Source organism: Apodemus sylvaticus, chromosome 5 (assembly GCF_947179515.1).
Source record: "Apodemus sylvaticus chromosome 5, mApoSyl1.1, whole genome shotgun sequence".
Taxonomy (NCBI): domain Eukaryota; kingdom Metazoa; phylum Chordata; class Mammalia; order Rodentia; family Muridae; genus Apodemus; species Apodemus sylvaticus.
The window spans coordinates 6953818-6980220 of NC_067476.1; the positions used below are offsets into that span (position 1 = coordinate 6953818).

The window sequence follows — 26403 nt, forward strand, 5'->3', positions numbered from 1 at the left end:
GGTGACATGCAGGGGACACTGGATGGAGGTCAACTCTTCCATTTTAGGTGCACAGAGACAGGAGAGATGGGAAGAACACAGTGGAAGCACGGGACCGCTCCCATGATCATGGAGTCCTGGTGCAACAGTGCAGGCTGATGTAGGCGGGGCCCACAGGCAGCCTGCTTCCCCATCTCCCTAGAGCCTAGAGCCATGCTGGCAAACAGACTATGGCCAATAAGTAGACCTCCAAGGACTCTCCATTGTCATGAGATGCCGATGGGCACAGGAGGATGCTGGGTATGGGCTGGCATAGCCTGAGCAGGATGGCTAGGGTGCACCTGCTGGAAGGCAGGTGTTCTGAGTATTACAGCAGGTTTCCTGTTTACAGCAGGGAAAGGGAAGAACCCCATGCCCAGAGAGCAGCTGTAGGCATGCGTCCTGGCTCTGCCACAGCGAGTTGTTGATTTGGTGCTCTGGGCAAGCCCGTTACCCCTCCTGACTTGCAGCATCCCTGTCTGTGGACGGGAAGGACGGCCTCTCGTGACATATGGACCCAGTGCAGGTTGGGGATAGGGGAGGGGTCAGCTGAGCTTGGCGGAAGCCTCCCATGAATGAGGTTTTCATCCCCCATGAAACCCACCAAGGACAAACACACAGTATTCACAGCACACACACACACACACACACACACACACACACACACACACGCCCTCACGCGCGCGCGCGCGCGCGCGCGCGCGCACACACACACACACAGACAGAGGCATGTACATGCCCCACATGTGTTAATACACACATGTATACATCCCATTATTATTCATATAACTTTCACACATACATAATTGTTCCACAACCAACTATACGAGTTGACTTTTAACCTTTACTGTACTGTGACTGAGTCTGTCTGTGTGCCTGTAGGCTCAAGCTTGTTTCCCTCTGCCCTCTCTGTACTGCGGGTAGAATTCAGGACCTTCTTGTACAGCCTCTGAGCTGCATCCCCAGCTCTCCTCTATTCTGTGTACTGTGTGATGTTCCCTAAAGGGTACATCCCACACTTAGGTAAACTCGAATTAAGTCAGTACTAGATACCTCCATCCAGATTCAAGAACCAGAGCCTGGTAGTCCCAGCAACTCCTCTGACTGCCTCTATCCTCTGACTGCCTCTGTCTTCTGACTACCTCTATCCCCTGACTGCCTCTGCCCTCTGACTACCTCTATCCCCTGACTGCCTCTGCCCTCTGACTACCTCTATCCCCTGACTGCCTCTGCCCTCTGACTGCCTCTATCCCCTGACTGCCTCTGCCCTCTGACTGCCTCTATTCCCTGACTGCCTCTGCCCTCTGACTGCCTCTATCCCCTGACTGCCTCTGCCCTCTGACTGCCTCTATCCCCTGACTGCCTCTGCCCTCTGACTCTGTCCCCTGACTGCCTCTGCCTTCTGACTGACTCTGTCCCCTGACTGCCTCTTCCCTCTGACTGCCTCTGCCCTCTGATTGCCTCTGGCCCCTGACTGCCTCTTCCCCCTGATTGCCACTCTCCTCCTGTTTGGAGAATAATGAGAAACAAGGGAGCCTGAGGATGCAATCAGAGAAAGGGGTCCAGGCAGGTCTACATCACTCCAAAATCTTTCCAGGCTACAATGTGTTCAAAGACAGCAATGGCTTTGAGTCTGAAAGCCTTCTTAATTCACTCTGATTCTTTCTAAACAAACCCTGAAGCCCTTGGAGAAGGGCAGGGCAGTGGTGAGTCAGGCTTTCGCAGGGCCTCCCGGGTCTGGAGAAGTCTGGGAGAACTCCTGTCTCCCTCTGCTGTAGATGGGGAGCTGGGAGCCCCTCTCCTTTTCCAGCTGTCAGCTCTGGAAGGGGGTTCTTCCTTTTCCTATACATTGTTGGGCCACCAGGGACAGCAGGAAGACGGTGGGGTGGGATTTGAGACTGACTGTCACCTGATTAATAACCTGGTCACTACTTGTTCACTTAAGGCCCCTCTGGCCATCCTTGACAGTGTGGTCGGTGGAGAGGTAGAAGGCGGGTCCCCAGCGCTGGGTTGGCCTGTCAGTCATAGTCTAAGGAGCCCCTTCTGGCTGAATTGGAAGTTGAGTCTCCGCCCACAAGAGGAGCTCTCGGAACTCCTCCTTAAAAAGAAAGTTCCGTGTGGTAGTGCAATCTTTCTTTTGAATTCGAGCAATCAAACTTCGGGGTTCCCTCAACGCTGGTTCTTGGAGTCTGGCCAGGTCGGGGTACCTGAGGCGGGAAGAATCGAGGATCAGGGTGGGCCATCGGGTTTCGGAGGCCGCCGCCCAGAGCGGGGAGAAAGAACGGGGGCGCCGCCCCCGTCCCACGTCCGCTCCCGCCCCGGGCCGGCCCCTTCCTCGCTGCGACTCGCCCGCTATCTCCACCCCCTCGCCCTTGGCGCCCAGTGGGAGGCAGGGGCCGGCCTCACTGAGCCAGGCGCCGGCCTCTGATTTGCTGCGGGCGTTGGGGATCGACAGCCTTCGCGGTGTCTGCCAGCGGCGAGGGAGGGAGGGAAAGGGGGAAAAAGTGCTCGGCGCCGAAGGCGAGGTCCGCACTCCTCGTCCCCGCGGTTGGCGCAGGACCTCACTCCAGCGGAGCGCCCACGGGGAGCGGGTCGCGGGGCAGCAGCGGTGGGGAGGCCACGAGACTAGGAGGAGGACAGGGAGCGCGCGAGCAGCCAGCGAGGGGGTCCCGGCCATCCCGGGCCATAGTCGATCCCCGCGCCGTGGGCGAGCGCGCCCGCTGTACCCTCCAGAACAGCCACCGCCGCAGGGGAGATCGGGCGGGTGCCGAGCTTCCTATGACTCCCTGAAGTTGTCGCGCTCCCCCAGCGTCCGCCACCCGGGACGTGTCTCTGGTCCCTGTGCATCGTGTGTGCCTCCCGCTCCCCGGCCCGCGCACCCCGCCGGCATGGACCTACACACCCGCTGGAAAGCTGTGCGCCCGGGCGTCCCGCTGCTGTCCTCGCCGCTGCTTCTGCTCCTGCTGCTGCTGTGGGCGCCGCCTCCGAGCCGCGCAGGTAAGAGTGCTCTGGGAGCCGGGGACCCGACCTCGGGGACTGCAGGAGGCGCGCTGAACCACCGCGCCGCTGTCATCTCGGGCGCCTTCGCCGCCGGCAGAACTTTCCCCCTTGGCCTGTGGAATGCACCGGGCAAGACAACGAATACCATTCGTTGGGGGCCCAGGAGAGGGAGCCGGGCCAACTCCATCCCCGCGGTGTACCGCCCCCTCCTCAAACGGGCCTACTGGGTGGGGCTCTTTGGTCGACTCAAGGAAGAATCCGCCTCGCCTCGCTTAGATTCGAGCAGAGGTGGTCACACTTTTGTCCCCAAATAGTGCATTCCCTGTCCCACATCACAGGCGACCCGCTGCATCCCACGCAGCCCTTCAGAGGGAACTTTCCTTCTGAAAGCTGGGAAGGGCCGCCCCCTAGAGTCAAGGCCATTCAGTTCCTCGGGGACTCAGGGGTGGAGGGGGATCCCAGAAGTTTGAATCCCCAGTTTTGGACTTCCCTCGGTACACACCCTCTTGCCTGTCTGAGCTAACTTTATGCTTTCCCAGGGGACAGAGTTCCCTGTAGTCCCTGCTAAGTCTTCAGGGAGCTCTGGGGAGCCCTGTAAGGTAGGCCAGCCCTACTGCTAGCCTGACCTCAAACTTCCTAAGCCCTTAGAGGTAGTTTTCTTGGGTTTACTGCCCAAAGATGGGATGAACTGGGAAGCCAGGCCAGGAGAGGGCCTTGGAGTCTGGGCTGGGAGCTTCTCAGATGATCTGCAGATGTGAGACTCCTCCTGCCAGCATGGGCCCTCCGAAGGAGCCCTGACCCAATGGGAAGAATCGGCGAGGTACTGATTGCCCCTGTCTGTATTCCTGCGCTGCCAGGCTCAGGTCTGGGCAGGCATATTATTCTCAGCATCTTGTTTGTTAGCTGTGGGATAAATCTTCCCAGACCCCCTAAACACCATAGCCCAGGAGGGAAGGCCCCAGGCATGTGCTGATATGGGGAGGTGAAGGTGGTGGTTAGAGAGAGTTCAGGCAGCGGAACAGCGGGTGGCTGCAGCCGAGGGTGGCTGCTGCTGACAGTGGAGTGGTTAGCCCTGGCCCAGTGACAACAGGGCTCCTCTTAGCTTAGCTGGCACTACCAAGACTAGCGGGAGAATCAATTTCCATGCCCCACGGCCAGTTACATGTTCTTCTCCTGCTCCCTGGCACCGATAGTGTCCAGTGAGTACAGGATGAGCAAGGGCGGGTATGGGAGGGGCCCAGGGCCCCCTGGGGACAGAGGGAGAGCAAGGGCTGAACTTGGACCAACTGGCCTGGAGTTCTCAGGGTTAAGTTAGCAGGAGGCCTGCAGGAAAAAGTGGAGGAGAGACAAGATGGGGTCAGTCTCTCTGTTCCCTCCACCCCCACAGTGCTCCCCTGGTACTTATTCCTGTCCAGCCCCTTCCTGTGCCCCCTTCCAGAACCTCAGGAGGGAAGCCTTCACCTGGGAAGCTGGGGTTAGCATTAGCATAGGTAGGGTGTCCCCATCCTGCCCTGTCCTGTGGCCACCGTCTCTGCTTCACTCTACCACCATGCCCCCCCCACTTCCCTTTGCTATTGAGGGTGCGGCCACTTGGAAGGGGCTGCCTGGGTCCTGACTGTGCTGTTAGATGTTTTGCTTTGGACGAGATGGACTTTTAGAAGCGAGCATGTGAAGAACCCGCTTTTCTGGGTGGGCTTCTGGAGGCTTTCTCCTCTGCTCCTGTGGTGTGACCCACTTTGAAGTCACCCTCGGTGCATGGCCAGAGGGGCAGCAGTCCACTTCTGATGCTGGCAGGTCAGGAGAAAGTGCAAACAGACCCTGCTCTGCTCCCCCCTCCCTCTCGGGAGCTGCCAGATGTTTTCTGAGGTTTCTGTGAGCACAGATCTCTTCTCTCTCTCTCTTGGCCAAGTGTATGAAGGAGTGAGAAGTCCGATTGCTCTGGGAGCTGCTAAAAGCCTTAAGGGAGGAGGATGAGAAATGAAATGTGACCCCAATATTTGGAAATTGAGGTCATCTCCTCCATGTGCTATTGGTGGGCTTGGGTCACGTGACTGCTTTTTTGCAATAATTTGCAGGGAAAGCCAGCCAAGTTTTGTGAGACTTGACAGATACTGAATGGTTAAATTTCCTGTGACTCAATGAGTTGGCTACAGGGACATCCTTAGGCCTTCCCCCCCTCTCTTCTCTCTCCTCCCTCCCCTCCCCTCTCTCCCATCTCTTCCCCTTATCCCTCCCTCACTTTCTCCACAAAGTCCAGTTGGCAGAAGCCCCCTGTGTCTGTCAGGGGTCTTATTTTGTGTTTATTACTCTGGTCGCAGGGTTGGAACCGTGGTCCCTCTACAGCTGTGTGGTAGATGAGTCCCCTCCTGGGGCTAGCCTCTTTTCTGATGATGTCTTGGGGGCTGGCCCTGCGGTGCTGGCCAGAGACTGCCTCTCCACCCCACCCTGTAGATATTTCTGGATGCTCCTCATAGCCACACCCTTAGCTGAGGGCAGCTGATGCCCGCTGCCTGCCCCTGCCTCTGGCTGGAAGCCTCCTTCATTAAAAAAAAAAATCATCCTGTACCCTCTTGCAGGGTTACAGTTGTTGAGTAGAATCCAGATTGTAAAGCTCCAACCTGGTTCCCACACTGCACAGCAGGGCTGGTGAGTGGTGCCCAGTAGGCCAGGGAAGCAGTATCTCCCCTACCCCAGGACACTGTTTGCTATAGTCTGGGGTTGTCCAGCCTGCCTCCCACGGGCTCGGGGAACAGTTAATACTGGCGGCTAGTGTGCTGGTACCTGTCTGGCCAGAAGCTCGCAGTGGAGAAGCAAAGCTGACTGACTTGGCCAGAGCCCCAGTGACGTGCCGGGCTCCCCGCCTGCCTAGCCCTGGCCTGCTCCTTCTCTTCTTTGATCTCAACATCCATTTTCTAGCTTTCCCTGGGAGACCCAGTATCCTGAGCTACAATCCCAGCTTGGGGGCCCAGCCCAGGCAGGGCCCTGGGGGACAGATGGGGTATGCCGCTCCTGCCAGCACAATCTTTAGGCTCTCCTCCTGCATCTCCATCTCTGCTCTCTCCCCTCTGCCCTTCCTTTCCTTTCCCCTCTTTCTTCTTTCCCCCATCCCCCCCTTTCTCTCTCCTTGAGATCCATAGCCTTCTGCAGAGACTCCCTGCCTCCTTTTGGATTGTCTAGGATCTTTACAGTCAGCAGAACCTTCAAGTACCACAGACTTTAGCTTGCTCTTGGTCTGGAGGTTCTGGGGGTGGTGGTGAAAGGATCCTCATTCCTTCTCTGCATCAGACATCTTTCCTCTTGTTCTTAAGCCATCTCAGACATGCTGGGCCCTGCTTTGGAGGGCATCCCTGTGGGGTCTCAGGTTGTCTGACCCCTTGGTGCTTTATTACCATCCCCCTGGGTGCCCTCCTTCTGGTTTAATCTTGTTCTTGTTGAATATTCCAAACTTATCCTAGGAGGGCCCTGACTCTCTCCCTCATCAGTGCGTTGGCAGGTCCCCAGTGCTCGCCTTCCTTGTCAACCTTACACCAGGAGAGCAAAAATGCTACCAAAAAAGAACAAGTAGGAGACCCCAGGGCCCCACTGGCATCCTTTTCCTGTTCAGGATGGGAGTGGGTTTAGGCACTGTGTTAGCAGGACACAGTACAAACCAGATAGGTTTTGGCTTTGTCCGTGGGAACTCTGCTGATGGTTTGTGGGGGACAGTCCTTGGTGGTACTACACCTTCAAGGGATATAACTGGCTGAGAAACCAGCACGCACTGTCTCTGCCTCTGAGGTTGAAGGTTAGCTAGGATGAATCTCTGTGCCTCAGTTTTCCTTCCTGAAAAATGGGAAGACTAACACATGACACTTTGAGGGGGGTCTGAGACTGACTGGGTGGCCCTGCCAGTGTCTCTTAGGCAGTGACTTAGACACTGGGCTGAGGGGCCAGCTCACAAGCTGTGTTCTGTGGTAATGGGCAGTGTTCCCTAAATGCTTTCCAAACATCCTGATTCTAGAAGCTTGGGCTTCTAGAGTGTGTGAGCAAGGAGGGGCCATGCATCTCCTGTCTTTCTGCCTGGCTCTCATATGCATGTGACACCCTGGTCAGTCCCATCACGGAGGTATTGCAGTCACCTGAGGAATGTGTGTGTGTGTGAAGGCACTGGACAGGTCAATTTCAGGGTTGTTCTCAAGTGTGTATGTGCATGTCAGGCTGTGTGTGAGTGTGTGCTTGCCCACGTGGGACCCATGTGTGTGTGTATTTATGCCTACATGTGTAAAACAACTGTGTGTATAAGAGCACATATGTGTGGGAGTGTAAAAGCACACACATGATGCATGTGTGGTTTCCACAGCTGTCCTGAAAAGCTTCTTTCCTCTGTGCAGGATGGGAGATGAAGAGATGCTCATGGCCCTGAGATTCCTGTAGGACATGAGCGCAGACCCTGTGTTGGGGGCCTAGGTGTCTAGGGTGAGGCAGCCTGCCTGCTAATTCTGGCTCCGATTCTTCCCAGCTGACTGGGACCTCAGTGACCTGGGCCTCAGTTTCCCCACTCATGAGCAGATGGATGTGATTGTAATGACAGCAGATCCCTGTGAGATCAATACACGGTCATATGAAGCACAAGCTGTGTGATTACTGTTATGATCATTGGGGTTCTGGATTGGCTAGAAGCTGATATGGTCAGCTGTGGGAGTCACCGGTCCCCATTCTACCCCCAAGAGGGCCACACTGAGTCTTCAAGATGGGACAAACAAGGGAAGTAGTGCCTTTGTCACTTTTCCATCTCTCCAGAGGCCCCAAGCTCTGCCTGCCATTGGAAGTGTGTTCCTGTGCAGTGTAGACCAGAGATCTCCACACCCCTCCCACTGCAGCTGCCCCACCCTATGAGGAGGATCTGGCCATTCATGGTTCCTGGCCACCTCTTCTGGGTCAGGTAGGGAGTGAGGGGACAAACGAACTGGCGGTGACACATTTCCAGTCATATCACAGGCGACAGGTTCACTTTCTGTCACTATGTCAAGTAGTCTCAGCTCCTGTAAACATAGTCCTTTTCCTGGGATATTCCCAACTTCAGTGATGAACCCACATCAGTGGTAAGGGTTACCAGTTTGGTGACTCAGAGCTAAGACATGAACCACAGACTGACCCACTTTCCTTAAAATGTAATAATTTGGAGTTCCAGGGGAGAGGTGCTTCTGGTCATGACTTGGATACTGTTGCTTCCTGACTTTAGACCTGTTTCTTAACATTTTTTTGTATTGGATTTATTTATTTGTGTGTGTGTGTTTATGTATGTATGTGTGTGTGTATGTGTGTGTATGTATGTATGCATATGTATGTGTGTGTATATGTGTATGTGTGTATGTATATATGTATGTGTGTATGTGTATATGTGTGTATACATGTGCATGCATGTGTGTATACATGTGTGTGTGTGCGTGTATGCATGTGTGTGTGTGTATGTGTCCAGAAGACAACTTGTTGGAGTTGGTTCTCCTTCTATCATCTGGGTTCCAGGAACTGAGTTTAGGTTGCTAGGTTTGGCCGGAAGTAACCATAACCGTCAGTGCAATCTTTCTGGCCCCAGTGCTGGCTTCCTGTGACAATTTTGGTTTCCCAGCCTTTTCTTTCCTACCAGTGCCTTGGCAATGGGGATTCTAATATCATCCTTCAAAAAGAGAAAAGGAAAGAAGTGAGTGGTACAAATAGGACATAAAAATATGTGTGTGTGTGTGTGCATGTGCACGTATGCATGTGTCTGCAGGCTTGTGCACACACATGTGCATGTGTGTGCTTGGGTGCATGTGTGTGCTTGTTTACATGTGTGTGTGTCCATGTGTGCATGTGTGTGCATATGTGTGTGCATATGTGTGTGCCTATGTGTGTATGCCTCTGTGTGTGTGTGTGTATGTGTGTGTTGCTTCAGAAAGCTTTAGAAAAGCAGTGACCTCCAAAGGAGACTGGTGAGCATCTCAGCCTAAGTGGGCATTGTGATGTGGTGAGAGTAGGAAAGGCGGGCCTCCATTCTGACTTGTGCTACAGTGAAGAAACTGGAATTTACATCTCATAGCCCTTGTGGGTTCCAGGGCATAGGTGAGTGACTAGTGAGCTCTCCCTGGCTGACAGGAACTTCTGGAGTAGGGTGTGTAGAGGGGACAGACACCTGCATAGATGGTTCTGTCAAAGCTGTGTAGTTATAGCAGGAAGCAAGAACATCCTCACCAGGCCTTGGGATTTCTGCCAGTCATGGGAGGTACCTGCCAAGACAAGATAGCTCCTACCAGCCCCAAAGAGGCTTTGGAGAATCAAAAAAAAAGGTACTTGCTAGTCCCTGCGGAAGACTGGCCAATCAGAGACCAGACTGTTTCCAGTCCTGCCTCCAAAGCACTGTGCTAAGCACCCTGGAGCCTACGCCTTGCACAGTTGAAGGTAGGTACTTCTGGATGAACGCAGAGGGCTCTTCCCCCTGTTGTTCTTTTTGGCTCCTGTTCATCCTCATTATAATCCTGCTCTCCAGGCACGACCGGCACAGTGCTGGTGCTCCTGAGTGCTCCCCGGGTACAACCTGCACAGTGTTGGTGCTCCTGAGTGCTCCCTGGGCATGACCTGCACAGTGCTGGTGCTTCTCAGACATCTTTGGTGGGACTGAATCGTGCAGATGTGTGCATGGAGGCTCTGCCAGGCCAGGTCACAGGAAACCACACAAGTTGCTCCCTGCTTCTGGGGTCCTCTCTTCAGTCATGTATTGGCATTTGGCCTCATGGTAAAAGCCAATGAGGTGGCATTGGCCTGGCCCCCTTGTTTTTCCTTCAGACAGAGGTGGGCGATTCAGGAAAACAGCAATGTCCTTGCCACAGGCGCTTGACAATTCTCCCTTTCTGATACAGGATGAGGTACCCCTGAGGCAGCCTCCTTTGGGAGGGCAGTGGTCCAGGTATATGCCCGGATGCATGCCAAGTCCAGCTAATTTTCCTCCACTGTCAGAGCTCATGGAAGGCAGTGGCAGACAGTATGGGTGTGAAAAGCCGGCTCCTGCCCCAGGATGGGCTGCCTGCGCTTGTCATAGTGGGCACAAAAAGAGCCCCTCGGGTTTAGTCTGGCTCTGGGATGCTAACTGTTTTCTCAGCTCTAATAGGGTGTGAGTTTCAGCGTGGGAGGGCCTGCCTGGGGAAATGTGTAAGAAGCTGTGTGAAGCCTGGGGATGCCCCACCAGCACCTTCCTTACATGCTTCCCTCAGCGGAAGAATCAGGACACTGCCCGCTTCCTGTCTGTGGGCTCCATCCAGTCTTCTCCAAAGGGAAGACTGCAGCTCAGCAGACTCCTGTATCCTTCCCAGCAGGTCTTAGGGATCAGGGCTGGGCTGGAAGATGGAGCTGTGGGGTTCTGGAGCATGATATGGCTGAGAGTCTGTCAGCACTGAGGGTCCTGGGAGGGACTTGGTCCAAGGAGGCCCTGTATTCCGCAGGACACCCAGATCTGCCAGTCTCGCGTCATCCCCCTGCCTCTCTATCCGCACCCTAGATTAAGCAGATCATTGGTATCACCTACTTTCAGTAGTGACTCTTTGGGCCCCTGAAAGCCAGCCTCCTGCCTGAGCTCCTCTGCCTGTCTGGACTCTCCCTGTTGTCGCCCCACAGGCCCTTTCCCTCTAGGCTATGCTGGTGTGATCTTCTTATTGGTGACACATCTGCGTGGGAAGGATGAAGAGATGGAGCTCAGAGAGGGTCAGTGTCCTGGAGGCCCAGGCCAGAGGGGCAGAGGACAGCTGTTTCCCACACCCTCAGACATCCAGTTCACAATCAGGGGTTGGGGGAGGGCCCCTGCATCTTGCGCTTCTTAGTGTATTGGGACTTAGCACAACAGAGGCACCTACTGTGCCTGGGTTTCCCCAGCTGCAGAGTGGACACAAAATGCTACCTCATCACAGAGGCAAGTTAATGGAGATTGCAACGCCTGCTGTAGCCCCTCTTGTATGATACATATGATATCATTACGTGCCTGTGGGGGGCACACGGGGAGCCTGCAGCGCTCACACATGGAGTTATACTGCCTGGAGCTTATTAAGCAGCTGCAGGGAAGTCTGGGACCCTCCGCTTCCAGCCACCTGTGGGAAGGCTGATGGTGCAGGCTCCAGCACCTTCTATCCCCGTGAGCAGAGGGCCTGAGGTGCTTTCCTGGAGCTTGTCCTGACTGGGTGCCCCTGCTGCTGGCCGGGGAGCTGAGTGGCAGGCACAGGGCAGCTTCTACTCAGCCAGGCCTGGGGCTGAGCACCTGTAGTGACTGCCTAGTGTGTGACACAAGATGGGCACCCTGTGTGCTGTGCCCTGTGTCAGGAAAGCTGCATCCCAGATGTTCTGTGCTGCCATTCCAACTGCAGCAGGGCTTACCCGCCCTCTAGTAATGCCCTGGTATGGAGGGCTGGTCCCCAGAGGGCTGAATGCTAGCCTTTTGCAGGGGGCCTGTGACCCCGCCCAGACATGCCTGGTGTTCTCTAGGCTTGAGGAAAGAAAGTAAAGCAGGAGATCCACTTCCTTCACAAATGGCTTAGAGGGGCTCAGCAGGGCACCTAGAATGAGACCAGCGGTGGGGGGTGGGGGAGAGGGGAGCCCAGGCACCCACATAACTGGCAGCTTCAGTGGCCCCAGGACCCTGCCTTGTAGATGTGAGTTCATTCATGGGGCCAGTGAGAAGCTCTCTAGCAATCCTCCCAAATTCTGGTGCTAGTGATCAGTTGAGGGCACAGCGGGATAACTCTGGACACAGCAGGCACTCCCCAGGGAGTCCTGCCTCCACTGCCAGCTCAGTTGTCTTTCAGGCACTGTGAAAGAAAGTTCAGCAGATACTAAGAGAACAGGACCATGGAGGGACCTTTGGATCAGGAGAGCGTATTTGGGCTCCTGGCGAAGGGCCCTGGAGCATGCCTGTGAATCTCTCTGATCTGATCAATGAATCCGTGCCTCAGAATTGTTTAACTGGAAACAGAGCTGAAGGTAGGTAGGACCAGAGGTAGTGGGGTTGCTGTGGGCATGGAGCCCATGATGCAGAGTTGCCTCCAGCCCATGTGGGTAGTAGATAGCAACAGGATGGAGGACGGCCTGCGGGCCTATGATGTAACTGTGCTCCAGATTGTCCTTACTACTGATTGGGATTGAGGAGCAGCCCTTAGTTTCTGTGAAGGGTAAAGTTGCTGTGTGTGGGTATAGTGTCATGCCACCTTGGCCACAGGCACTTCCTCAGGGCAAGGGGTCCCAGTGGTGATGAGGGTGAATCTATGGGTCACATCAGGGCCATCCTACCTTCCCCTGCACCTGACACCAGGGGGTTAGGACGGAAGGGGTTTTTTATGCCCAGGAGTGGGAGAGCCGGCTGGCCTCTTTGGAAGGAACCGGCAGATGCGTGAGGGAGTGTTTATAGAGTCTGGGGTCTGGCCTCCAGCCTCAGGCCACTTGCAGATAATTATACTCAGTTGAGTTGGGGATTCCTGAAGTCACAGGTCAGAAGGAGAGGGAACCAGAGAGGGTCCCTCTGCCATAATCCTGGTGTTGGGGAAAGGAGCCTGGCTGTCCTGATCCAACCAGTTGGGGTGCTAAGGTCTTTCTTTGCCTCCGATGGCTGGAAGGTCATTCATTCAAGGCTTTCTTGGATGACCACCATGCTTGGGTGGTATGCAGACAGGAGAGCCCAGCCTGACCCCTGGCAGGTGCTGTAAAACGCCTCCAAGCCATTGTGTTAAACTCTGGCTTGAGGCTGGGGAGATGTTGCCTATTTATCAGCAGTGACTGAAAATGGGCTGCAAGTAGAGAGCTCTTAACTGCCCTTCTAGGCCCGCCCCATTTCTTCACTGTTGCTGGCTCCGTCCATGGGGAGGGGCAGCCCCGGGTCTTCTAGCTTTGGGGCTGCCTGTCCTCATATGCCCCGAGCCTCCCTGAGTCCAGCCCGTGGACATGCTAACTCCACCTCCTCTGCTTGGGGCTAGGGCTGGGCCGATTGCAAACAGCTGCTTGGCCCTCGAGGTGGATTTTCAGGCTCCGGGAGGGACTGTTGTACTAGGGCATGGACAGTGTGGCAGAAAGGCCACACGGGATGTCGTAGGGGAAAGCCAAGACCCTTCTCTCTGCTTGCCTTTGTACCCTAGGAAGACTCGAGACTAGGAAGCAAACAGCTGATCTGTCCATTGTGGTCCTTCAGGTACCCTGTAATCAGGACAGTCGAGGAGCATCTTCTGGACTGGAGGCGAGGGGCTGTGTGCTCCAAGCAGGCTCTGGGGTCTTGCTATTCCCCAAAGCTTCCCTGGCTCTGGTAACGCATATGTGGGTTAAGGAATCAAGAGGCAAAAACTTGTTTCCCCACCTAGTCTATCCCAATGGCATCTTCTAAGCCAGGGCTCTAACTGTGTTCTGCTTGAATCCCTTTTTCGTGTAACTCTGGTTCTGCAGATATGTAAAATAGGCACACCGACCAAACATTTACTGATAAGTGTGAGGATGTTTATTTTAAAACAATTCTTTGCTAAACCGGTTATGCCATCTTTTAAAGATGAAAGCAGATTTGCATGATAATGAGATAGGCACACTTATTTATCTTTATGTAAAGATTAAATCTTGGCTGACTATTGCCACGGCCAGATGTATTTCAGTCTTTTTCAGAGATGTCGATATCCTGACTTTATGACCGTCGGTGCTGGGAATGTGGCCTTATACAAGTGCGTACATAGTACAAGTTGGCGGAGGTGGGTCTGAGGACGTTTGATAAACTGTTGGAAATTTACCCTAATCCCAAGCTAAAATTTATTTAATGATTTTTTTGTTTTCTTGAACAAAAATAATTTTGTTTTTATGCTTAGATCAGCTCAAATGACAATTTTTGAAAAATCGAACATTGTAGCATAATATAATTCAAAGATTTGCTGATCTGATACTTGCTCCTGAGGGAAATGGTGGGGAATGAGAAAAGCTCGTGTCCTTTGTTTGTGATGAAATCATTATGCTTCTTTAAGAGCAGGACACATGACACACGGACGAAGCATTGGTGTCCTGAGGTGCGTAGCCTGGACTCTGAGCTGAGACAGATGTAGTGAGCATCTGACACCAGATCCAAGGCTGTCATGAGGTCACATAGTCACCATAGGTGGCCACTTGCCAGAGAAACCTGATTCATGGTGCATTTGATTTGAAATTAATTTTTGGTCATTGTTCATTTAGACATTTGTTACTGTTGCCAAGTTGTTTCATGACACCCTCCATATTGTCATGTGACCCATGAGGCATTACAACCTATGGTTTAAAGAGCTTGGCTCTAAGATATGAGGTCATCCCCACCACCTCCCCATTGTACAGGTGAGAAGACCAAGGCCCACAGAAGCCCTGCATCTTGAGCCCTTAAGACACCATCTGTGCTCTGGGAATGACTCTCGGCATGAGGGGTGACATTTGGGCTGGGTGTCAGGGCCAGTAGAGAAGGCTGAGGCAGATGGCAGATGACATTTTAGTCTCCACTGAAGGCATTTCCCCCTTTTCTTTGGTGGGGGTGAGTCTCCATCCCTGAGGCAGGGACCAACCAGAGGGTGTGGGGAAAGTGGTAGAACGAGTGGTTGTGGTTGTTGTTGTTGTTGTTGTTGTTGTGTGTGTGTGTGTGTGTGTGTGGTCATTGGGGCCAGGGTTCAGGTTCCTGTCCCTGGGCTTCCTAAAGCCCACAGCCCTGGGTTCCTGGGTTCTGCTCTGTCTGGTCTGTCTGTCTTTGGAGAGCTCTGGGGATTTGCTCTCCACAGCATCCAGCTGTGAAGGGCCTGTTTGTTTGGAAGTCTGAGTCACATTTTTTCCATTTTAGTGGGAAGAAGGTCAGATAGTGGGGATTATGGCCAGGTAGGGGCTATCTGCTCTATCTCAGTTGGCAGCTGAGGAAATGAGTGTGGAGGTTGCTCTGGGAAAGCCAGACACTGATGGCAAGAGTGGGTGGGTTGCTGGGCCTGCCCCCTGGCCCCCATGCCCCTCATCAGCCGGGTGGACGCGGGTGGCGGCTGAGTCATCAGAGGTCCAAGAATCAGCCTGCCATGGCTTAGCAGTAAGGTCAATGTGGCAATGAAAGCTAAGCACGGCATAGCCCACCGTTAAATCATGAGCCCTTCGGAGAAGAAAATTAAAAACTCTGAGAACAATGTCTGGTGGCCTGGCTGTCTTAGTGTGCACCACAGGGCTCTGATCCTATAAATTGGTGCTTGCTGCCTAGGCCATCCACCTGATCTCATGGTGTGCCCTGGAACTACAGGGAGGGTGACGGAAAGATAAGCACGTACTTATGATCCTAGACACTTTGGTCACCCAGTGGACCTGAGTTCCCAGCACAAGGTAGCAGAAGGCGGCCTAGCTCAGTGGAGGGGCAGTAAGATCTGAAACTCTGGTCTCTGGCTGTAGGGGGAAGAGAAAGCATCACCTAGAGGCCGAGGGTGGCATTGCACCTCAGGACTTCTTGCCATTTAAAATTGGGTGTGGCTTGGGTAGCCAGTGCCTTAGTTTTCTTCACATGCAGGTTGGAGTCCTCATCCAGGATGATGTCCCCACCCTTCCTAGGGGTCTGAGGACTCATAGTTAAAGAACCAGACAGGTCTGGAGTTTGCTGTATCGCATAGTGGGCCAGTATGGGGCATGCTTAGTGAATCCTTTCTGGGATTTGCTGAAAGTAATTTGTAAACTTCAAGGTGTCCGCTGAACAAGAGTACAGCCGTGCTGGAGCAGAAATTGGTGTTGGGAAGCCAGGGAAGTCCTGGCCCACGCTGCCCATGCCATTCTGGGGCAGGCCACAAGAGTTCTGGCAAGGTAATCTGAGCACTGGAGAACTGGACTATTAGGCTAGATGTCCTGAGATCAGCAGGGACAGGGTGCCCAGCATTTGCCCAGGCACACCTGGGGACTGCCCACCCACGCGTGGTGGACCAGAATATTGGTTTGAGGTCCCAATGTACTGTTCGTTCTTCAGACACAGATCCAGACCCAGAGTTGCACATCACAATTCTCATAGCGATTTGAACCACCCTGAGTCTCTCAGTGATGCCTAGGAAAATTGAAGCTGGCCGTGGTGATGGGCATCTGCATTCTAGCATAATCTGTCTGATGTCTCCAGAGGCCATGCACATAGCTAAGCATGTCTGGTCTCCTCTTGGGGATGAGGTACTTTTTACCTGCTTTCTTTATAATCTTGGGCCAGCCTCAGACTTTCTATGTAGCCAGAGAAGACCTTGGGTTTCCAATCCTTTTGCTTCCACATCCCAAGTGTGTGAGCGCTGCAGCTGTGCGCTGCCACTGTCTTATGCAGAACCAGGGACTGAGCTCAGGGCTTTGTACATTTTAGGCAAGCCTGGCCAGCTGAGCTGCCACTTTCCAAGCTTTGGTATACCCTTCACCCCATGTGGTTGCTGCCCTGCCCCTGGAAGGACTTTTTAGATGACTGTGCCCACAGGAGCCAGCCTGAGGTTGAGTTGACACTATCCTGGGATCTCTGGCCTTCTCGGAGCTCTCTGCTAACCAGTTAACCCTGCCATATCCCAGAGTGTTCATTCCCGGGTTGCTGCTTTTAGCCCCAGCCCATCTGATTCCAGGATCGACCATTTCACCCCGTAAAAACGTCCAGCCTTGTTTTGCAATGATTTAAATACAGCCTGCTGCTACCCACTCTCTCTCTCTCTGGCTGCTTCTTTCTGTTTGAGCCCTTCCTTTGAACAGCTCCTGTCATCTACAACTTTGAGGGTGGGAAGTGAGATTGTAAAGGACTCCCCACTCTAGACACAGGCATGCTTCCAGCCTCCTCCCGGGCTAGGACAAAGACACCAGGCCCCTACCGTGTGTGCTCTTTCTGCCTCAGTGCTCACGCCTGGTCAATATCTTAGCCAGCGGATAAATTCCTTGGCAGGGAGGCAGTCTGACCACTTTCCAGTCACTTATAAAACTGTTTCCTGGTCTGGCTTCTCTAGTGATGTTGCAGCCAGGGCAGAGCCACAGCCGCTCAGCCTTGGCATCCCACTGTTCCGCCTATGCTGCTCTACCCCTGGCCGATGTCAGGTCGAGTGAGTGCCAGGATGCTCTCACGACCTGCCTGGTTCTTGCCTGTCCAGCCCTCACCTTCCTTTCTATTTGGACATTTGTACTGGTCCAGGGACACCCTCCATCTGTGGGTGCCAGTGGAGCCAGCTTCTGTTTGCCCTGTCGCTTTTCTTGACTCTTAGCTGGACACACAGAGTTCTCTGCCCGGTGACTCTCAAATTTGAGCCCCATTTGTGGCCCCTCCTGTATCCTTCAGTGGTCCATGGGCAACCTCCTCTTACATCTCCAGGGAACTTCACTGGTGGGGCTCCTCTTATATTCCGGGGGTTATGGTGGGTCCCTCCCCACATCCCTGGGAGGGGTCACACACAAACATGGGTGTTGCTACCTGAGTAGTTTCGCTGGCAGGGATTCCTCCCGGGCCTCTCCACTCTCAACCTCACAGCTCGGTGGCTTCACCTCATCTCTGATCTCATCCCTAGGCTCAGATCTGACAGCTCTTTGAGGGAGGGTCTCACACAGCTGCCCATTTGGGTGGGAGCCTGCTGCTGAGCTCCCAAACTGTTGTCAATTGTGTCTCTTTTCAGGCCCCAAGTTCAAACAAGAGTCTATACTGTGACACTCAAGTCTAGAACTGTTAGCTACAGGAGAACCTTGTCTGCTTCATTCCTGAGGCTGCTGTGTACCTACTAAATGCCTTACCTGTTCTACTAAGCCCCAAAATTCAATTCAGCAACACCTCTGTGGGCAGCGGCATGTCCAAGGCACTGTGTATGGTTTTGCCAAGGCGTGGTTAAGGAAGCCTCTTTGCTGAAGTGGAACACAGTGAGCTCTAAGCACCCGTAATTGGCACACAGCTGGCACAGCCCCAAGGAGAAGAGTGATGTCCTGGCTGAGCCATTGGGACTCTTGCAGTCTGAGCTGCATCCTGGAGCTGGTCCTGGCAGCACCATGGTGTTACCCACATGAGGCCTAAACCACTGATGCAGCTCTGGGTCTCATGCTAGACCAGGAGGAAGAGTAGACCCCAGTGGGACCCCAGGTCGCAGGTCAGTCTGGTGAGGATAGCACCAGCAGAGTCAGAGTTCCCAGGGAGGGTGGCCTCCCCATGTCTTTCCCCCTTCCTCCTTTAATAATTATAATATATATATGCAATGACCTTGGAAAACAGGAAAATTAATGAAAAACCACCTGTAATTCTTGAAGTCAGAGCTCATGGGTCTGAATAGAGAGCAGAAAGAAAGGAGGGGGTTTGTCACAGTGGCTACCTGGGGCATACCTGGACACTGTTCCAGTCACTGCACTCTACCAAGGACCCTGTGCTCACTGGGTACCCCTCCCTGAAGATGACAACCCTGAGGCCTGCAGGCAGGAGGGAGGACTCACTGCAGGCAGGAAGGAGGACTCACTGCAGGCATGAGGGAGGACTCATTGTCCTTGTGGTGTGTGTGCTGTAGGTTTCACCTGTCTATCCCGACCTCTCTGCTACTTGCTTTGCTACAGTGTCTCTCTTATTGGTGGACATGCGGGTGGTTCCCATGGTTCTAAGGCACTTATTACAGAAAAAGCATGCTGCAGGGGTGGGTGGCAAGAAGGACCTGGTCTGCTTCTTGGACTGCATTTAGGGAGAAGAACATGTTGGGGGGGCTGGTGAGCAGTGTACCCCCATTCCATGTGAGCCAATCAGCTGCAGGTGGGAGATGTATAACCCTTGCCCTTGAAAGTCAGGACACTAGCGGGAGTTGAAGGTCTGCAGTTTCACAAGGGCCTTGGAAGAAGGGATTAATCCCTGAGCTGGGCTGGGATAATGGAGAAGCCATCTGGGGCAAAGATGCCTCTGCCTACCCTCCTCTTGCACTAGATTAATTCCAGATGGATCAAAGATGTGAACTTTAAAAATGAAACCACAGAACCACTAGAAGAAATCAAGGGAGGTAGATGTTTATGATTATGAGGCCATGGTGGTGGTGGGGTGGGGTGGGGTGGGAAAATGACATTGTTAGTGGGACATAAACCTCAGAAATTGTAAAAGAGAATTATTATTTGAGTTTTTCTGTCTGGCTGAAGGTAAAAGCAACCACCAATTGTAAGAAAAGAATGTAAACCCACATGTCAGAAAAGGGGTCAATATTCTATCATATGCAAAGAGTTCCCACAAATCAATAAAAAGGGTCAAAGGTATAACCAGTTCTCCAAAAGAAAAACATTTGAAACTTTTGTACATTTGAAAATTGTGTACCTTTAACAAGGATAGCACACCGATGAAGTAGGACCAGGGATACCTACCATGCACTGTCAGCTGGGGAAATGAACACCTCCTATCTTGCCCTTTCTTTTACAATAGGCAACCAACAGTAGCTATTGAGATGTTAAAATGCACATGCCCATTTGACCCAGCAGTTCTTCCCCTTGGAGTGTGTTATATTCCTCACTCATGTGTGTCCAAGTTGCAGCTGGGAAGATCAGGGGTTCAAAACTCCTGCATGTTCACCAAGAGAAGTCATTTGTTCAGATAGGCTCACCTTAAGTAGCCCAGGCTAGCCTCAGTACATGCTGGGATCATAGACATGCATCATCACGCCTATGGGGGTGGGGGGGATGCATTTAAATACATTATGGTGTATACACAGGATTGGACAGAGCTCAGAAAGCAATGAAGTTTAAGAGGTTTCCAACTCACTGAATAGCACCCGTCTTCAAGAAACTCAAGGTGAAGCCTAGCAAGGAAGAGGGCTCCTCCCAGTGTGAGCCCTCCCCTCTCAGGGGACATCACCCAGATCCATGGTTACAGATGTGTCAATCATGGGAAAGGATATTCAAATATCTGACTCGGGTTTTCCTCCAGAGTGGGTAGCAGCCCCCTAGGCCACAGTTCTGACCTCCTTCTATTGAGAGATGAATGCAGGACCACAGAGGTCCTGCGTGGAGTCAGGCAGATGTGCAGCTACAATGCAGAGGCAGTGAAGTGTGAGCCAGCTGCTCTGGGCTGCATGCCTTTTGGCAGAAATAACAATAAAACAATTTGTGGCCTCTAAAGCAAGGACCGAGGAGATGGCTCAGTGGTTAAGAACATACGCTGTTCTTGCAGAGGACCTGAGTTTGGTTCCCAGGACCAATGTTGTGAGGCTAACAACCACATGAAACTCTAGTTCCAGGGGAATCCAGTGCCCCTTTCTGAACTCTATGGTACCAGCATGCGCGTGTACACACACACACACACACACACACACACACACACACACACACACACACACATCAATGCACTTAATGAAAAGTAAGCTTTTAACAGTTCATGAAGCTGCCAGGCAGTGGTGGCGCATGACTCTAATCCCAGTACTTGAGAGGCAGAGGCAGGCAGATCCCCAAATTCAAGGAGACCAGCCTGGTCTGCAGAGTGAGCTCCAAGATGGTCGGAGCTCCACAGAGAAACACTGTTTCAAAAAACAAAAACCAAATCAAGCCAACTAACCAAACATAAAAGCAAAAAGAAAATAAAGTTTGTAAATAAGACTGCAAGTGGCTCGCCAATGCACTCGCCAGCCAATGCACTCGCCGGCCAATGCCTCTCTTAGGTGAGGTTGTGGAAGCGGAGCCTGCAGTTGAGGACCACCAGGCCTTCACCTGCTCATTTTACAGCAGGAGAAACTGAAGCTGCCACAGGCTGCTTCAAGCGTCACATGGAAATCCGGGTCTCTGGGCTCAGTGAAGGCTCCCGAGACTTCTGCTCTGACACTGTAGCCTCTTTTCTGCAGAGTGGCTTTTAGCTTTTGGCTTTTGGTGAATCTATTCAGGAATAAGAGTCCTTCTGCGTATCATTGAGAACTCATTGTAAGTACAGCCACTGCGCCCCACCCCCATCCACCAGCTACACATTCCGAGCCTCCCCAGGGATGCTTGAAACCACAGTTACAGAGAAGCCTGGGTGTGCTGCATTTGCTCCTGTGTGTACATATCTGTGGAAGCTTTCTTTCAGACTGGGCACAGTTCCAGAGAACACCTGCTCATCTGTACTTGTAACATTGTAACAGTATGTTATAGTAAAAGTTATTTTAAATGTCTGAATTATTTTTTTTTCTGAACCTTCCCATGTCACATTTGGGGACTGAGACTCTCACTGGCTGAGTTAACTGTGCTCTGGTGTTGGATTGGGGCTGCTTCCAGCCGCAGGCTGTTGTAAATAGAACTTGGGTGAACATTTTCCCAGAAGATCCTTTTTGCCTCTGATTGTTTCCTTAGGGTGAATTCTGAGACACTTACTCACATGCTAAGCATAAGAATATTGGAGCCCTGTAGTCTTTCAATTCCGTTCCTGCCACAGTGGACAATTGACACCTAGCTACCACATCCTGGGTGGAGTGCTCCTCGGGTGTCAAGGTAGACCTCACCTGTAAAGTGTGTGTGTGTGTGTGGGGGGGGTAGTTCAATCCACCACAAAGTAGTAATCTCCTACTTCTGGTTCTAGAGAGGCAGCAGGGGACTTTTCCTTAAAGTTTGGGGCCCAGCTTGGCTCTTTCTTGTACCTGTGACACATGCTAGGTCCCTTAGGCCTTTAGGTGAATGTGAGTGTTTCCCAGTCTAGAGAATGGGAGTATTTCCAAGTCATGGCGTCAACATGAGGAGCTGAATTGTTAGGAATAAGAACAGCACATCTTCATTCTACGCTTCATAGCTGTCCTTCCGTTAGTCAGAAATCATGATGGAACCTTCTAGAACCCAGTGGAAACCTAACAGATACTAACCATACTCCTATTCTCATCTTCCCTTTTTGGACATCTGTATTTGCAAGTCCTAGCTGGGGCCCACTGAGCAAGCTTGCCGCATTCTGCCGGGGTCAGGGTCTTCTCCCTGCCAGGTGTCCCACTGGTTGACTGTGTTTGGGAAACACATCACAGCTTGAAGCATCTGTAGGTAGAGGACTGGGCTGACCACTGCTGAGCAGCAGGGGAGAGGAACCAGCCTGAGCTGGGAGAAGATGGGTGTCATGAAAGGCCTCTCCGCATTCTTCTTAGGAAGGCATTGCCCAGAATGCTAGTGATGTGCAGCCCAGTGCAGAGGGCTGGCTGCAGCTCCTGAGCCTGCAGAGTGCTGTAGAGAGCCCCTTCCTATCTGTTCTTGGGAATAAGACCTTGAAAGCCAGAGTGGTTTACTCATGAGAGGCGGGTAATGTCCAGCCATGGCATGGGCTTGCTGAAGGAAGGTGTCTCTTTCCTGCTCCTCAGCCTTGGGGTCATTTCTGTCCTCCACAGAACTGGCCTTGAGCTTTGGAAGTGGAAAAATGCTTTCTGGTCCTGGGAAGTGGTGTGAGATGTTTGTCCAAGGGTCAGAGTGACCAATCTATGGTTTTGCATCATGCAACTGGATTAGATCATTTTGGAGTCGTGCAGATAGTCAAATAGAGGGGCAGAAAGGACTGGTAGAAAGGTATCCATCAACTTGCTAGTGTAAACAGTAAGCAAACAGCTGGAAACAGGCCAGACAGCCTGTACACAGAATCAGCAAGATGCCTCCCGATAGGGTGTAGTCTATGATCTGACAGCAGCACCATTCAGAGCTGGAGAACTGTGTGCATGGAGGATGTGCTCACGGTGTAAGGCTGTTGCTGGCTGGCATCTGCACCCTGACATGTAGCCCATTTACCTTCCTCCTCATCTTGCTGTCTTTGTAGCAGTAGGTAGGCGTTAAACCATCTCCAGGGACCAATTCCCCTCTGTTTCTAAAGCTGTTTTTTTCTAATGAGAATTTAAAGGCGATGCCAGCTTCCTGCTCGTGCTGGGAGGGGCTAGTGGCCAACAGACACATTTGCCTTTTGTCCACATTTCATCTGAAAGGGCAAGGGTGAGGCAGACCCAGGACTCGCCAAGCGGCCTGGGCAGACTTACGATGTAGGGTGGCCGCCTTCAAATGCCAGTCTCCTGTGATATGTACACAGCCCTGAGAATTGAAGACATGGTTTTGTTTTATAAAGGCCAGTTGAAAACTGCCCACTATTGAGGCAAATGCCATGGACACTGGGACCATCTTGCTGCTTGGGGTAGATACAAAGAGAGAAAGAGCATTTATCTATGAAGTGCTGCTTCAAGCTGGGCACTAACTGGTACTCGCTGTCTGTTTAATATGCTATAAGAGCAGCGTGTTCATATGGAAACATTAAAAGCTGCCAAGAAGACGAGAAGAAACAAAAGCATCATAATCCCTTACTTGTTTAAGTTATGGTGATGGCAGTTGGCAGTGATGGTGACTGTGGTGATGATGGTGGTGATGGTGATGGTGGAGGTGAGGTGGTGGTGGTGATAATGTAGATGGCAGTGATGGTGAAAATGGTAGTGATGGTGGTAGTCATAACGGTGGTGATGGTGATGTCTAATGATGGTGGTGGCGGTGATGGTGAAGATGGTAGTGGTGGAACTGGTGATGGTGATGGAGGTGGTGATGGTAGCCAATGGTGATGATGATGGTGACGATGTTGGTTTCTATTAATTGTAGTCAAGCACATTACTAAATGAATATCTTGATACATTTGCTTTTTCCTATTTGTCTGTGTCTTTATTTTATTATTTTATTATTTTATTTTATTGTATATTTTTTTGGTTTTTTGGATTTCTTTGTTTCGAGACAGGGTTTCTCTGTGTAGCCCTGGCTGTCCTGGAACTCACTCTGTAGACCAGGCTGGCCTCAAACTCAGAAATCCTCCTGCCTCTGCCTCCCAGAGTGCTGGGATTTCAGGTGTGCGCCACCACTGCCCGGCTTGTCTGTGTCTTTATATACAAGCTTGTACTTCGCACAGTGTTTAAACTGAAACTCCGGTGAGCAAATCTCAGTAAGTAAGAGATCCAAAGGACTTCTTCATTCTGACAAAAGTCCTGTTTGTAAAGTCTGTGCTGAACCCAGATCAAGAAGCAGGGCGTGGCCGCGAGCTTTCCATTTAGCCTCAAGTGGAAATCCTCACCAATGCAATAAGGCAGGAAAAGGAAACGAATGGTTTATAAATTGTAATGAAACAGGAAGACTCTCTTTATTTGTAGGTGATGGTTGTCTGAGGAAAAACCCAAAGGAATCTACAAATGAGCTTCAAAAGCTAGTAATATCATTTAGGACGGTAATAAAGTATGAAACCAATAAAAAGACAGTTGTGTTTTTAGACAGACGTAATAAACAACCAGAAATGGGAAACTTAAAAGCATTACAATAGCATCAATGTGGAATTCTTGAACTTAATAGAACAAAGCAAAACACGTGGTGTCTGTATAGCAAGTATTACAGAATATAACTTAGTAAAATAAAAATTGTAAAGCACACTGAGCTATACCATGCTCACAAATCAAAAGACTCAGATCATCAGGGCATCCTTTGTCCTAAGCTGACCCATAGATTGAAGGAGTTGCTGGCCAACATCTCAGGCAATAAACAACATGGGTTTTTCTGAATTCTCTGTATATATGTAGCATGTGTGTGTGTGTGTGTGAGAGAGGGAGAGAGAGAGAGACAGAGAGAGACAGAGATAGAGAGAGACAGAGATAGAGAGAGACAGAGAGAGACAGAGAGAGACAGAGAGAGGGAGAGGGAGAGTGAGTTTGTGTATATGTGAGAATGTGTGTGCTTGTATGTGAAGGCCAAAGACTGATGTTGGTGTCTTTGCCAACTGCTCAGTTTTATTTCTGAGGCAGACTCTCTCATTGAGTTCATCAGCTCAGGAGGCCACGGAGCTCCAGGAGCCTGCCTGCCTGTCTCCTTCCTGGCCAAGCCCCCACCACACACACACCAGCACTGCAGTTATAGGCACACATCACTGGCCATGCCAGGCTTTTTTGTGGGTTTTGGAAGATCTGAGCTCAAGGCCTCATACTTGTAAGATAGAGACTTTTCTAACATCTTGCCAGATTCTGTGTTGGAGGACTCATGCTGTGTCAGTGTAAGGCAGTGGTTCTCAGCCTTCTAAAAGCTGTGGCCCTTAATACAGTGTTTCATGTTGTGGTGACCCCCAATCATAAAATAACTTTTGTTGTTACTTTATAACTGTACTTTTGCAACTGTTATGAGTCATTATATAAATATATGATATGCAAGATATCTGATATGTACTTTTGCAACTGTTATGAGTCATTACATAAATATATGATATGCAAGATATCTGATATGCAATTCCCCAAAGGGGACACAAGCCATAGGTTGAGAACTTCTAGTTTAAGGCTTGTCATCTGTAATGATTAAGGCCATGCAATGTTGACATAAAGGCCCAGACTCATGGATAGGACAAAGTAGATGATCAGTATACACACACACATACACACATGCACGCACACACATATACACACATGCACACACATGTACACACACACACACACACACACACACACACACACGGGCACAATCATTTGATATTTGTTTGCTTCTTTGTTTTGAGACAGGGTCTCATTGTGAGGCCTTGTCTCGCCTCAAACTCTTGATCTACATGCCTTTGCCTCCAGATTGCTGGGATGAAAGGCGTACACCATCATGACTGGAGAGATCATTTGATTTTGATCAGGCACTAGTCGTGGAAGATAGTCCTTATCAATAACTTGTGTCCAAAAATCCTGGATGTACAACTACAAAGGCATAAACCTGGACTCTTACTTTGATATACAACAGTTAGGACTTAGACCCATAATGGATAGTTATCAGTTTTCAACTTGAGTTAGGAAAGAATTCTAACCCGGGAAAGCCACAGAAGCCGTGAGCCACAGCAGGTGGAAAGCGGGCGTGTCTTCATTGAAGCACACGGCCCCACACTTTTCAGAAAATGGAGAGATAGTTGCAGTAGGATATTTGCAAAACACATATTGATACGGAATTTGCATTTGGAATCTAGAAAGCACAGTCACAGCAAAATCCAGAAAGAATGTGAACCGGTTTAAAACCAGATGTCTCGTGAAAGACGTGAGGATGTCCAGTACACATCTGAAAACGTGCTTACTCTCCAGCCATCAGGGAGTTACAAGCTGAGCTCATGAGATGTCACCCCCTACTGCATGTGGGAGGATGCACACACAGTGGTGCATGTGTGTGTGTGTGTGTGTGTGCCTGTATGTGTGTGTGTATGTATGTGTGCATGTGCATGTGTCTGTGTGTACCCCCATGCACACGTGTCTGCATGTGCATGTGCAGATGTGGGTTTAGATGTGTGGGGACCCTGTTTGGGCTCCTCTAGAAATGCCTGCCCCAGTGCAGAGGGCAGAACGCGCATTGGAGGTGTTGAGTCCCTGCTAGTAGACTGACCCCCTGAGCCCCAATGAACCAAGAATCCTCATCCCTGCACCACGTCATATGGACACAAAAGAGTCTTTTGATTTAATTGGAGCATACCTATTCATCAGTGATATTGAA

At 51.5% G+C, this 26403-nt stretch overlaps 1 protein-coding gene across 2 annotated transcripts in view; it reads left to right on the forward strand.

The window, feature by feature from the left end:
- The first annotated feature begins 2501 nt into the window (after positions 1-2501).
- Positions 2502-26403, forward strand: part of Col5a1 (collagen type V alpha 1 chain) — a 151374-nt gene continuing 127472 nt past the window's right edge. For both annotated transcript variants that reach the window (XM_052181959.1, XM_052181958.1), the window contains exon 1: positions 2502-3015. In XM_052181959.1, the coding sequence (XP_052037919.1) occupies positions 2907-3015 (109 nt within the window). In that variant the 5' untranslated portion in view covers positions 2502-2906. The remainder of the gene's footprint in view (positions 3016-26403) is intronic.